This window comes from Salvelinus sp. IW2-2015, linkage group LG9, assembly GCF_002910315.2.
Source record: "Salvelinus sp. IW2-2015 linkage group LG9, ASM291031v2, whole genome shotgun sequence".
Taxonomy (NCBI): Eukaryota; Metazoa; Chordata; class Actinopteri; order Salmoniformes; family Salmonidae; genus Salvelinus; species Salvelinus sp. IW2-2015.
The window spans coordinates 1,337,658-1,353,050 of NC_036849.1; the positions used below are offsets into that span (position 1 = coordinate 1,337,658).

At 44.3% G+C, this 15,393-nt stretch overlaps 1 protein-coding gene across 2 annotated transcripts in view; it reads left to right on the plus strand.

The window, feature by feature from the left end:
• Positions 1-15,393, plus strand: part of nrxn3a (neurexin 3a) — a 423,493-nt gene that overhangs the window by 111,414 nt on the left and 296,686 nt on the right. For both annotated transcript variants that reach the window (XM_070445086.1, XM_023993917.2), the window contains 3 exons: positions 9,030-9,323; positions 9,534-9,681; positions 10,857-11,240. In XM_070445086.1, the coding sequence (XP_070301187.1) occupies positions 9,030-9,323; positions 9,534-9,681; positions 10,857-11,240 (826 nt within the window). The remainder of the gene's footprint in view (positions 1-9,029; positions 9,324-9,533; positions 9,682-10,856; positions 11,241-15,393) is intronic.

Here is a 15,393-nt window from a genome sequence, read left to right on the forward strand (position 1 = left end):
AGCACCTGTCATAATATGGTCATAACACTATCATATCATCATATTTACAACTGTTGTGGCATATATTGTGTTATTTTATACCTGGTTATGACACCTACATTAGTGTGTCAACACCCACATTTATTCAAATGTGTTTTTTCCCTGTCAAGAAGTTTCCTTTCATTTGAAAGTTTGTCATGTTTTTTTTCTATCATATTTTATACAGTGTCATAGAGCATTACAACCATCCTGTGTCACTATACTTGGAGTAAGAAAATGCACTTTATGACTGTCAAGAAGCATTATGACCATCATAATCATATAAGCCAGACAGGCCTATCACGTACATGCCCTTAATTCAGTCATCAGTCAAAAAGAGGGTATCTTGTCCTGCTCCTGAAATATGCTCCTGCATTCATCCCAGTCATCAGAAACAGAGCATTGGGGTAGGTGCATGTCTGACATCGGTGTGTGCACAATTACAATGATAATTTAATAATTTTAAAATATTTCAAAAGATAAACATACTTTTGACAAAGTAGGCTATGCTGTAGTGCAGTGGTTCCCAAACTTTTTATAGTCCCGTACCCCTTCAAACATTCAACCTCCAGCTGTACCCCCTCTAGCACCAGGGTCAGCGCTCTCTCAAGTGTTGTTTTTTGCCATCATTATAAGCCTGCCACACGCACACTATACGATACATTTATTAAACATAAGAATGAGTGTGAGTTTTTGTCACAACACGGCTTGTGGGAAGTGACAAAGAGCTCTTATAGGAACAGGCCACAAATAATAATAATCAATCATTTTGCTCTTTATTTCGCCATCTTACATATAAAACCTTATTTGTTCATCGAAAATGGTGAATAACTCACCACAGGTTAATGAGAAGGGTATGCTTGAAAGGATGCACATAACTCTGCAATGTTGGGCTGTGTTGGAGAGAGTCTCAGTCTTAAATCATTTTCCACACACAGTCTGTGTCTGTGTTTAGTTTTCATGCTAGTGAGGGCTGAGAATCCACTCTCACATAGGTACGTGGTTGCAAAGGGCATTAGTGTCTTAACAGCGCAATTTGCCAAGGCAGGATACTCTGAGTGCAGCCCAATCAAGAAATCTGGCAGTGGCTTCTGACTAAATAAAATTTTCACAGAACCGCTTGTTGCAATTTTCGATGAGGCTCTCTTGTTCAGATATCAGTAAGTGGACTGGAGGCAGGGTATAAAAGGGATAACAAATCCAGTTGTTCGTGTCATCCGTTTCTGCGTAATTGCGCACCCAACTCATTCAGGTGCTTCACTATATCACATTTGACATTGTCCGTAAGCTTGAGTTCATTTGCACACAAAAAAACATACAATGATGGAAAGACCTGTGTGTTGTCCTTGTTATTGCAGACAGAAAAGAGCTCCAACTTCTTAACCATTAGCCTAAATTTTGTCCCGCACATTGAATATAGTTCAGGAGAGTCCCTGTAATCCTAGGTTCAGATCATTCAGGCGAGAAAAAACATCACCCAGATTGGCCAGTCGTGTGAGAAACTCGTCATCATGAAAGTGGTCAGACAAGTGAAAATGATGGTCAGTAAAGAAAACTTTAAACTCGTCTCTCAATTTAAAAAAAATTGTCAATACTTTGCCCCTTGATAACCAGCACACTTCTGTATGTTGTAAAAGCGTTACATGGTTGCTGCCCATATCATTGCATACTGCAGAAAATGCATGAGAGTTCAGTGGCCTTGCTTTAACAAAGTTAACCATTTTCACTGTAGTGTCCACATCGTCTTTCAAGCTGTCAGGCATTCCCTTGGCAGCAAGAGCCTCTCGGTGGATGCTGCAGTGTACCCAAGTGGCGTCGGGAGCAACTGCTTGCACACGTATTACCACTCGACTATGTCTCTCTGTCATGGCTTTTGCGCCATCAGTACAGATACCAACACATCTTGACCACCAAAGTCCATTTGATGTCACAAAGCTGTCCAGTACTTTAAAAATATCCCCTCCTGTTGTCCTGGTTTGCAGAAGAGGATGTCTTCCTTAATTGACCCCCCATAAATGTAACGGACATATACCAGGAGCTGTGCCAGGCCCGCCACGTCTGTTGACTCATCCAGCTGTAACGCATAGAATTCACTGGCTTGTATATGAAGCAGCAATTGTTTCAAAACATGTCACTGATTAGTCGTGAAACAGTGGTGTTTGATGGAGGCATTGTCTGTATAGTTTTTTGGGCCTTTTCCCACAGCATTGTCCCAGCCATATCCGCGGCAGCAGGAAGAATTAAGTCCTCCACAATAGTATGGGGCTTGCCTGTCCTAGCCACTTGGTAGCTCACCATACAGTATAAGACACTTCTAGCCCCTTCTTATTAATGGTATCTGTTGCTTTTATACATGTCTTACTACTCAAAAGTTGTCTTAAACCTCGCTCAAAACCTCCTGTGGCTTATTTTTCAAATTGGCATGTTTTGTTTCTAAATGTCTGCGCAAGAGTGAAGGTTTCATTGAGTTGTGAGATAGTACTTTTGCACATATAACACACTGTGGCTGAGGAAAGGCACTACTCCCAATATAAGTGAACCCAAAATCAATGTAGTTCTCATCATATTTGCGCCTCTTCGATGGTCCAACGTCCCTGTCTGTTGTTTGGTGCTTTCCCGGGTAAGGGGGCAGTAGCTCTTCGGCTGCATCAGATTCTCCATTGTCAGTGTCCGCTCTAGCTGGGCTAACAACAAATGTAGAATTACTGATGCTAGCATTGGATTTTCTCGTGGAAGCAGAACAACTTGTGTCGTCGACAGGTACAGTACTGCTTGTAGTATCAGTACTACCAGTAAAGCTGGTATGTGTCTCTATGGACGCGGGCCATTAGCTACATATGGACTGTTAATGGAATTCCCGCGAGAAAGTAACGGTTAATGTGATTGGATGTTAATTATTTGACTAGGCTACCTGTATTTGACATTGTGTTGTTATTTCGCTAAACACTACAGTCGTGGCCAAAAGTTTTGAGAATGACACAAATATAAATTTTCACAAAGTCTGCTGCCACGGTTTGTATGATTGCAATTTGCATATACTCCAGAATGTTATGAAGAGTGATCAAATGAATTGCAATTAATTGCAAAGTCCCTCTTACTGAATCTCCAAAAAACATTTCCACTGCATTTCAGCCCTGCCACAAAAGGACCAGCTTACATCATGTCAGTGATTATCTCATTAACACAGGTGTGAGTGTTGACGAGGACAAGGCTGGAGATCACTCTGTCATGCTGATTGAGTTCGAATAACAGACTGGAAGCTTCAAAAGGAGGGTGGTGCTTGGAATCATTGTTCTTCTTCTGTCAACCATGGTTACCTGCAAGGAAACACATGCCGTCATCATTGCTTTGTTCAAAAAGGGCTTCACAGGCAAGGATATTGCTGCCAGTAAGATTGCACCTAAATCAACCATTTATCAGCTCATCAAGAACTTCAAGGAGAGCGGTTCAATTGTTGTGAAGAAGGCTTCAGGGCGCCCAAGAAAGTCCAGCAAGCGCCAGGACCGTCTCCTAAAGTTGGGATCGGGGTACCACCAGTACAGAGCTTGCTCAGGAATGTCAGCAGGCAGGTGTGAGTGCATCTGCACGCACAGTGAGGCGAAGACTTTTGGAGGATGGCCTGGTGTCAAGAAGGGCAGCAAAGAATCCACTTCTCTCCAGGAAAAACATCAGGGACAAACTGATATACTGCAAAAGGAACAAGGATTGGACTGCTGAGGACTGGGGTAAAGTCATTTTCTCTGATGAATCCCCTTTCCGATTGTTTGGGGCATACGGAAAAAAGCTTGTCCGGAGAAGACAAGGTGAGCACTACCATCAGTTCAGTTTCATGCCAACAGTAAAGCATCCTGAGACCATTCATGTGTGGGGTTGCTTCTCAGCCAAGGGAGTGGGCTCACTCACAATTTTGCCTAAGAACAGAGCCATGAATAAAGAATGGTACCAACACATCCTCMGAGAGCAACTTCTCCCAACCATCCAGGAAGAGTTTGGTGACGAACAATGCCTTTTCCAGCATGATGGAGCACCTTGCCATAAGGCAAAAGTGATAACTAAGTGGCTCGGGGAACAAAACATCGATATTTTGGGTCCATGGCCAGGAAACTCCCCAGAACTTAATCCCATTGAGAACTTGTGGTCAATCCTCAAGAGGCGGGTGGACAAACAAAAACCCACAAATTCTGACAAACTCCAAGCATTGATTATGCAAGAATGGGCTGCCATCAGTCAGGATGTGGCCCAGAAGTTAATTGACAGCATGCCAGGGTGGATTGCAGAGGTCTTGACAAAGAAAGGTCAACATTGCGAATATTGATTCTTTGCATCAACTTCATGTAATTGTCAATAAAAGACTTTGACACTTATGAAATGCTTGTAATTATACTTCAGTATTCCATAGTAACATCTGACGAAAATATCTAAAGACGTTGAAGCAGCAAACTTTGTGGAAATGTATATTTGTGTCATTCTCAAAACTTTTGGCCACGACTGTAGATGGTTGAATTTTATTTTTGGCAGTGAAACAAGGCTACTCAGACGAGGGGAAAAAACTCACCCAAATGTATAGCCCCGTTGGAAAATATAAATGGACTGTTTGAAAATGTGAAGAAGAATTGTTATAATTTTTTATTTAAATGTGAATCCCAGTTTTGTTTGGCATACCACCGATGGAATTGTGTGTACCCCAGTTTGGGAATAACTGGTGTAACGGAATGTTTTGCCTTGTGTGGTAGGTTTTGTGGGTTTTGACACAACTGTAGGTGTCATAACCAGCCATAAAATAACGCAGTATATGTCACAACAGGTCTAAATATATGTGTCATGACAGGTTATGTCAGCTGTTATGAAATATTATGTCCATGTCATAACGTGTTATGACGCTGGGTGTCAAGTGAAGTATTACCATTGTTTCATTATGTCTATACGTCTTTATATCTGTGTATTTCATAGAGTTGCCAATTGGCTGCTGCTCATTACTTATTTAAAAAAATGTATTGTTACCTTCATTTAACTAGGCAAGTCAGTATTTTAATGACGGCCTAGGAACAGTGGGTAACTGTTAACTGCCTTGTTCAGGGGCAGAACGACAGATTGTTACCTTGTCAGCTCGGGGATTCGATCTTGCAACCTTCCAATTACTAGTCCAACACTCTAACCACTAGGCTACCTGCCGCCCCTTATGTTGCTCCCACCTAAAGCTACATAATATCTGCCTGTGTACAGCAGTGTACCATGAATGTGTCGGCATACAGTATGTTAGCGGGGGAGTTGCATTTTTCATGCTCCTATCTCATCTGTGTGTGTTTGTTCTCTGACCGGAACTAATCTCACAACAATGACTTTTCACCCCTCTTTCAACTGTCAACCACTGAAACTTTAAACAAGTTACAGTGAATGTGTCATGGCTCCTATCAACTGAGGCTCATGAAGGGGGAAAAAAAAAAATCTATTTGATTGCATGAGACAAACTGTTTTGCACCAAATGTCGCAGTGAGTTTGTGAGATAATGTTGCTGCTGAATGAAAGTGAAGATGACCATATGACATCGTACCCGTCCGGATTTTGCCGTAAAGCCAAAGCTGGCCTTGACTCCAACTATCAACACCTCCAACTTTAAACAACTCACTGTTCTTATAGGAACTATTACGGAGCAACTCCGGTCACACTCTCTCACCATGGAGTTGTGAAGGTTTTCCAACAAAACCCATTCTCAGTGCGTTGATGAATGGATAAGGCCGAGTTTGTTTTGGGATGAAATCCCGGCCCGGTGGCAGTAACGTATGAGTGTATTAGGAAAGAGAAAATCAGGGGGGAGGGATGGGGGATGGAGAGATCGATAGAATTTCAGGTGTGGAGGGCAGCAGATAAAAACCTTGCACCAAGGAGGATATGAAGAGGTCTGTGGGCCTCATCTGAAGATCGATAATGGAGCTATGCTGGCATATGGGACATTTTCTTTAGCTTATTTTACTGGAAGATTTCTGTGGGATAAACCGTCGTTGAGATGAATCATTTTATTACCCAAGACAACAGGAGTTATACCTTCTTGGACTCATTATAGCCAACATTTGGATGACTTACAAAGACCCCGTTTAATGATCTAACGAGAAAATCAGTTCTGTATAACAGGTCCTTAGGGATGGAGAAAATATGATATTTTAACGCAATGTCATGTTACTGTGTTTCTTCGGTCAGATTCATCTCTACATTGGAACTGTGTATTGCCAGATAAGTCAGAACTGAATATATGCCGTACATGTGCATCCCACTATCTTTCTATACAGTTAATAGACAGACACTATGGTTCTGCCAAACTCCTTAGTGAGAGAAACAGTCTCCCTCAGCAGTATTTTACTGTCAGTCCTGATTAGGAAATGACTGTAGGGACTTTGTCATGTCTGACTGCTTATAAAAACATACTGCGCATTAACTTACAGAAACACTTCCATAACTCACACAAACTCAATTAGGATGTGGAGGCGTGAGCGGCACAACCACTTATCTTGTGTGTTTACGTGATATAGGAGCGGAGACAGAATGAGAGCAGCATAGTAGCCACGGTGATCTGCTCTCTGTCCCTATATGTTCCTCTGGAATGGGAACTGAGGGAGGGCAGCTACATTGGACCAACTTAAAGCCTTTAAGCTAACGTCGTCACAAAATGGCCACCGTTTACGGTCCTTAGTGTAGCTATTTCTGTTTGTTGACACACACATGCACACTGCTTAGGTTCGACTTAGGTAACCTAACGGTTAAGAGCGTTGGGCCAGTAACCGAAAGGTCTCTGGTCCAAATCCCTGAGCCGAGTAGGTGAAAAATCAGTTTATGTGCCCTTGAGCAAGGCAATTAACCCTAATTGCTCATGTAAGTCCCTCTGGATAAGAGTCTACTAAATAGGATATGATATGTAAATGTTAAGACTGTATTTAAAAGCAGTGTTGTCTTAATCTAGTTCCTTGGGTGATACTGTACATAAAATAACTGTAATAGTCATTATTATTATTATTATTGGAACTAGCTGCCAATACAGTGTGTGTGTGTTTTCCTGGTGTTGCTAGGATGTTGTAACCTTGTTAGGTAAAGCTTCCGCCCTAGGAGGATGGTATTCATGATCGCTGGGATAAACCCTCTAGATTCCGGAAAGGATGGAAGCATGGCTGGCTGGCTGGCTGGCTGGCTGGCTGGCTGGCTGGCAGGCAGGCAGGGATTTGACATCTCCGGGCCCTTGACCTCCTTTAGAGAGGAATAAGAAAGACAATCTCCTGGTCGGTGGGTCGGGGACGCGTCTCCTTCAGGCACCAGAGGGACGAGTTGATTTACTGTCAAATCTGCCGGATTATCAATAATCTCACACAGACCCCGATCTACTCACAGAGAGCTGTGTGCTCACTCACGCACCCAGAGAGCGAGAGGTTGTTTGTGTGTGTGAGCGTGCATGTTAGTTTGTGTGTGTGTGTGTGTGTGTGTGTGCAAAGGTGTGTACGCATGTTCTTACTTTGCTCAAAACAGGCTACCCAAGAAAAAGAGAAGGGCTTCTGTTCTGCCTAGAGAACTACAAAAAAATGCTTCAATTTTCCACTTGAGCAGATTTCAATTTACACACACATCCCCCTCTGTCTCTCTGTCCTCTGGGTTATTGACAGCATTAAGACTGCTGTGATAAAAGATTGGCCACTTAGTGGAACTCGGGCTTTGTTTTTCTCTGCTAAGGACACTCACTCACAGAATGGCAAGGTTGGCTATAGTGAACTGTCAGTGTTGTCACTGGTGGGTGTACCTCTCTGATGAAGGATCTAATACCCAAATAGGTTGGTTTGTAGTTTATGAAGAAACTTTTTCCTATTTAATTGAACCCTGTTGCCCTCTAAGAGGGACTGGATGTTTCTTAAGGAGGTGTGGTGCCTAGAATCATTGTGTTTATGTGTGGCAGACATACTGCGTCTAGGGCCAGAGCATTACATCAGCCTCTCAAAGCAGCCAAGGGCAGCCAGCTACTCAATTCCCCTTTAAAACAGAGCTGGGCCACCACAACTGTGTGTGTGTGTACGGGCACTACTGCTCAGCTGTGTGTGTGTGTGTGCGCGCTCCTGCGTTCACGTGTATGTCTCCCACCCTTTTGTGGAGCCATTAGCATTGCTATCAGGAAGAGCAGACCCTGATGTATATGTCAGACCACTGAGAGTCAATTACCTCAGCCAGAGACAGCTATTGTGTTTGTCTGCGTGCCCTGGCCTATTGGTATTTAATACAGATATATTAATACAGCCGACTGACTGATCAACATGAACTTTACCTGGCACTCTTGGAGAGACGACACCACCCCGAAAGTCTGACATTAACAAACTGTTATCTTTGAGTGTTTTATTATACACTGACTGTACAAAACATTAGGAACACCTTCCTAATATTGAGTTGCACCCCCCTTTTGCCCTCAGAACAGCCTCAATTCGCCGGGACATTGGCTCTACACGGGCTAGAAAGCGTTCCATAGGGATGCCCATGTTGACTCCGATGAATCCCACGGTTGTGTCGAGTTGGTGGCCCATTCTTGACACTCACGGGAAACTGCAGCAGCATTGCAGTTCTTCACTCAAACCGGGCACCTACTACCATACCCCCCCCCCCCCCAAAGGCACTTAAAACTTTTGTCTTGCCCGTTCACCCTCTGAATGGCACACACACACACAACCCATGTCTCAAGGCTTAAAGATGCTTCTTTAACCGGTCTCGTCCCCTTCGTCTACGCCTATTGAAGTTATACAAAAGGGGATCGTAGCTTTCACCTGGGTCCACCTGGTCTGTCTATTTCATGGAAAGAGTTTTTAATGTTTTGTACACTCAGTGTATATTTGTTACCATCAGTTAATGATGTGGTATTTTTCTTTACGCTGAAGGTAATGATGAAGACTGGATACAGAGGTTGACGTTAAAAGGTTTGCAATAACTTACTTTGACCATACCTTGAAAATGACCACAACCTCTGTCTCCCTTCGACCAATCTCTCCATCCAGGTGGTCTACAAGAATAACGATATCCGTCTGGAGCTCTCCCGTCTGGCCCGCATCGTAGACCCTAAGATGAAGATCCAGGGGGACGTGGTCTTCAAGTGTGAGAACGTGGCCACCCTGGACCCGATCTCCTTCGAGACCCCCGAGGCCTACATCAGCCTGCCCAAGTGGAACACCAAGAGAATGGGCTCCATCTCCTTTGACTTCAGGACCTCGGAACCCAACGGACTCATCCTGTTCACCCACGGCAAGCCCCAGGAACGCAAGGAGGCCCAACGCAGTCAGAAGAACACCAAGGTAAGCCAATGAATGACGAATGGATCAAACAAACCATTCACTTTAGCCTTTAGGTAAAGCTATGTCTAAAACTGTAAATAATCCATTCAATAGTGTAAGTAAGAAACAAAACATCTGCGTTCAAGGATCTTGGATTTATATATCCTTTTTTTTGTAAAGATATGTGTTGTATCCCTATGATGAACTAAACATCTTGACGATCTCCCTCAGGTCGACTTCTTTGCGGTGGAGCTGCTGGATGGCAGTCTATACCTACTGTTAGACATGGGCTCTGGGACCATCAAGGTCAAAGCCACCCAGAACAAGGTCAACGACGGGGCCTGGTACCACGTGGACATACAGAGAGATGGACGCTCAGGTGAGTCCTCTTTACCCTCCTCTCCCACTCTCTACTCCCCTATCCCCATATCTCTATCACTACCTTCTCTCACTCTCTCTGAGTGTGTGTGTGTGTTTCTGTGTGTGTGTGTGTGTGTGTGTGTGTGTGTGTGTGTGTGTGTGTTGTTGTATTGATGTGAGTGCAGCATATCACTCTCTGCCCAGTGCTGGGCCTGTGAGGGTCTCAGAGGGCAGACAGGCTGTTAGACAAGGCTGGGATGGCATGGCCAGGTGACTCACTGCAGCACATATTACTGCTATTGATCTACCGCTGCCGCCATACACACAAGGGCACGCACACACATGGCTGCACACATACAGACGAACACAGAAGCGCGTATACACACTGTTCAAGCTCTCCATCGCACTCTGGATCTGAGTTAAGGACACACAGAGAGGCCACACACAATCTGCTGCTTGGCTTGAGACATAAACAGAGATAAGCCTGCCATACAGCAGTGTCTGCGCTGTAACTGTCTCTCGGTTCTCTCTCACTCTCTTGTTCTATCCCTCTCTCCCTCTCTCGGAGGTCTACTATAATCACAAAGCTCATATATCGTAACCTAAGCTGTGAGGCTCTATTTGACAGAGAGAGCGTCAGGAAACCCTGTGCCCTGTATCAATACCTTACACAGACAGTGGATTACCAATGCGTTATGCTATACTCAACATCTTCAGCATCTCAAAGGCTGTCAGCCGTCAAAACTCTACCGTCATTGTAGACGAGTGTGGAAAAGTAACGATACGCTGGCCTAGTAAAGCGAGGTGACAGCTACTGTAGCTAGCATAGTAATCTTTTTGAAAATACTGTATTTATTGAGCACACAGATTCCAATTGGGCCCACATAGGCTAGAACAGGGGTATTCATTTCTGACCCTATGAGGTCCGGGGCCTGCTGGTTTTCTCCTCTACCAGATAATTAGTTGCACCCACCTGGTGTCCCAGGTCTAAATCAGTCCCTGACGAGAGGGGAAAAAATGAAAAAGGCATTGGAACTGGCTTTGAGATCCAGATTTGAGTTTGAGGAGGCTAGTTTGGAAACCCCTGCCCTACTGTGCATGGGAGTACTGTCTTATCTTACAATGATAGACATACAACGTAAAATATTTTCTATTTAATTCTGTGGTTTAAAACCATCTCCTCACCCTCTCCAGGCACCATCTCAGTCAACAGCCGGCGCACCCCGTTCACAGCCAGCGGTGAGAGTGAGATCCTTGACCTGGAAGGAGACATGTACCTGGGTGGTCTACCCTCGGACCGTGCCAACCTCATTCTGCCCACCGAGCTGTGGACCGCCATGCTCAACTATGGCTACGTGGGCTGCGTGCGCGACCTCTTCATCGACGGGCGCAGCAAGGACATCCGACAGATCGCTGAGGCTCAGAACGGGGCGGGCATCAAGCCGTCGTGCAACAAGGTGGTGGGGAAACAGTGCGAGAGCTACCCGTGTAAGAACAGAGGCGTCTGCAAGGAGGGATGGAACCGGTTTATCTGTGATTGTACCGGCACGGGGTACTGGTCACGCACCTGCGAGAGAGGTAGGTGGGGGCGATTGATTTGTGTGTTTTTCATGCGTACTTGTGGGTGTGTGTTCTGACTGTGTACAGTGCATTCGGAAAGTATTCAGACCCCTTGACTTTTTCCACATTTTGTTACGTTACATCCTTATCCCCCCCCCCCCCCCCMCATCAATCTACACACAATACCCCATAATGACAAAACAAAAACAGTTTTTTGGAAATGTTTGCAAATGTATTAATAAATAAAAAACTGAAATATTACATTTACATAAGTATTCAGACCATTTACTCAGTACTTTGTTGAAGCATCTTTGGCAGCGATTACAGGCTCGAGTCTTCTTGGGTATGACGTTACAAGCTTGGCACCCCTGTATTTGGGGAGTTTGTCCCATTCTCTGCAGATCCTCTTAAACTCTGTCAGGTTGGATGGGGAGCGTCACTGCACAGCTATTTTGAGGTCTCTCCAAAGATGTTTGATCGGGTTCAAGTCTGGACTCTGGCTGGGCCACTCAAAGACATTCAGAGACTTGTCCCGAAGCCACTCCTGCGTTATCTTGGCTGTGTGCTCAGGGTCGTTTGAAGGTGAACCTTCATCTCAGGTCCTGTGCGCTCTGGAGCAGATTTTCATCTAGGATCTCTCTGTATGTTGCTCTGTTCATCTTTGCCTCGATCCTGACTAGTCTCCCAGTCCCTGACGCTGAAAAACATCCTCACAGCATGATGCTGCAACTACCATGCTTCACCGTAGGGATGGTGCCAGGTTTCCTCCAGACGTGACGCTTGGCATTCAGGCCAAAGACTTCAATCTTGGTTTCATCAGACCAGAGAATCTTGTTTCTCATGGTCTGAGAGTTCTTTAGGTGCCTTTTGGCAAACTCCAAGCGGGCTGTCATGTGCCTTTTTTACTGAGGGTTGGCTTCCGTCTTGCCACTCCACCATAAAGGCCTGATTGGTGGAGTGCTGCAGAGATGGATGTCCTTCTGGAAGGTTCTCCCATCTCCACAGTGGATCTCAGGAGCTCTGTCAGAGTGATCATCGGGTTCTTGGTCACCTCCCTGACCAAGGCCGTTCTCCCCCGATTGCTCAGTTTGACTGGGCGGCCAGCTCTAGAAGAGCCTTGGTGATTCCAAACCTCTTCCATTTAAGAGTGATGGATTCCACTGTGTTCTTGGGGACCTTCATTGCTACAGACATTTTCTGGTACCCTTCCCCAGATCTGTGCATCGACACAATGCTGTCTCAGAGCTCTATTGACAATTTCTTCGACCTCATGACTTGGTTTTTGCTCTGACGTGCACTGTCAACTGTGGGACCTTATATTGACAAGTGTGTGCCAAATCATGTCAAATTAATTGATTTTACCACAGGTGGACTCCAATCAAGTTGTAGAAACATCTCAAGGATGATCAATGGAAACAGGGTGCACCTGAGCTCGATTTCGAGTCTCGCAGCAAAGGGTCTGAATACTTATATAAATAAGGTATTTCTGTTTTTTCTAAAAACCTGTTTTTGCTCTGTCATTATGGGGTATTGTGTGTAGATTGATTAGATTTGTATTTATTTAATCAATTTTAGAATAAGGCTTTAATGTAACAAAATTTGGAAAAAGGGAAGGGGTATGAATACTTTCCGAATGCACTGTATGTGCGTGTGTGTGTGTTTTTCTTGTTTTGATGTGTGGATTTGATTTACATTTACGCCATTTAGCAGACGCTCTAATACGGAACGACTTACAGGAGCAATTAGGGTTAAGTGCCTTGCTCAAGGGCACATTGGCAGATTTTTCAGTTAGTCTGCTCATTTACTGTTTTCTTCCTGTGAAATGGTTTATTAAAACATTAGTGGGCCTTTGGCCATGCGGCACGTGTCAGAGGGAGGTTAAGGCTCTAGAGGAGATGGTGGTGATGGCTGTATTGTTGACACTGTTGAAAGATTAATGTGGTTTCTGCCCTTTTCCTGTGAACTTTACTCTGCCCAAGGCAGTCCGGTGTTAAAGTTTCATGACCAGTTTCCAAATTGCATCGCTTGTTTTCAAAGTGTAAAAGAAAACAGTACTTTTTATTCACCCCCACCCCCCATTTTTCCTTCTTTTTTTTTGTCAGGACTTGAGGGTGTTGCATGTGTTTCAATACAATGTTCCATCTCTTTCTCGCTCTCACCTTTATCAACTCCTATAGTTACTTGCTGTGTCACGTCTCTATGACCTCTCTGTCTCTCTCTCCCAATCACACAATCACAGCCAGAGGATATACAGTACAGACCCATTACTGGAGATAATATACCACAGTAATACACTATACTGTAAACCTACTGCTTATTAATGGAAACACATACTTATCGATCCCCTCTCACCCCCCCTCTTTTATCCCTCCTCCGTTAGACAGACACAATATGTAAATCAGGCCGTCTTTGGCGCTATTCTTTAGGGTCAACCCACATAGACCTGCACTTGTGAGGGAAAACACTTATTGCAAACACCCAGCGAAAGGTTGGAATTACAGCGGCGTGGCCATATCGATATCTATTATGGGAATCTATTCATCTAATGTGGAAAGATAAAAGGTTCCGGAGTCTGTGGAACTGTCTCTTTACAAGGTCACCGTATATGACACCTCTTGAAAACACACAGGATAAGTAGTGGTTCTTTGAAATATTGCTCGTAATTGCAGTACAATAGATACAGTGAAATGTATTCAGGATGAATCCATTGTGCATGACCAACATGAGAAATGAGAGGAGATTCTGACGAAGGATTGGCTTGTGCGAGGGGTATGTCTTTAGACCTTAGTTTACACACATACTTGTGCAATATAAGTGTTTTGAAGTGTGTCGTTGGAACCGCTTTGCTTCGTAATGTTTTGGCATGGAACAAAGCACTATGGTAATAAAGTTGAAGAAACAGAGCATTTCGCTTCACTAATTTGATTAGAACAGAACGCATGACATGAAGGTACATTCCTCTCGCTTCGATTATCTTTGTTGTTGTGTGTGTGGTGTGGGTTGGTGGTGTGTGTGTGTGTGTGTGTGTGTGTGATATCAGTGTGTGTTCTGTGTTGATGTTATGAATGATTATGGGTAGGCAGAGCCCAGGCAGGCGATAGCAGTGCCTGTGCTAGAGCTTGATGTCACAGCCGGCTGGCTACAGCCTTGGAGTTAATGGCTGTTGACTCGGGCACTGTAAAGGTCATCTAACCCAGGCCCTGGGAGAGAGAGGCCACGGCCAGGACCCCATGGCTCCACAACAGCATCACAGTGCCACGCACACAGCCAAGCACGCACATGGACGCACGCTCCTACGCGCACACACACACACATATGGACTCACATGCACACACACTTCTCCCCCAGTTTGTCAGATAGCGATAGTGATGTATGTTATTACTCATGCATGGAGAAGTCCTGGGGTTAGAGAAAAGTCTCTTATTTCAATGGGTTTTCAAAAGATTCCAGGAGATTTCCTATGGATTGATCAAAAGCGTGCCTGAAAACCAATTAATGCATTTGACAAATTATTCCAGACGCTTTTACCATATCTAATAATGGCTTGGAGATAACATCTTTATCCAGCTCCGTTCCACTATTCATCCTCCAGTTTCAGTTTAATCTCATTTTGACTTTGGAGGAAAACTTTGTGTGTGAGAGAGAGAGAGAGGGGTGGGAGAGAAAGAGGGGCAGAGAGGGAAAGCGAGAGAGAGGTCAATCAGATATGAAAGCTAACTGTTCACCTCTAATCAGTGTGTAAGGGATATTGGTCTATTGAAATACAAACATAAAGAAATGAGAAATGCAGGGAGGTCTGTATGAGTCAGTTTATTAACATAATATTATTTTCAGTCATTTCAGGTTAGAAACAATATTGAAATTTAAGTCTGTCTTTTCTCTCCTTAGCTGTCCAGTGAGTACTCTCCTTTTTCTAGTAATACATGTCTTAATTGTGAAGGTAAATTATGCAATGTAACTAGTTTACTAAAGCTTCTATTTTCATGACAGCATGCACACACACTTACGTGCGCGCACGCACACACGCACACACACACGCACACACACACACACCTGTCTCTTATACACATCTATGTGTGTATTGTGTGTGTGTGTGTGTGTGTGTGTGTGTGTGTGTGTGTGTGTGTGTGTGTGTGTGTGTGTGTGTGTGTGTGTGTGTGTGTGTGTGTGT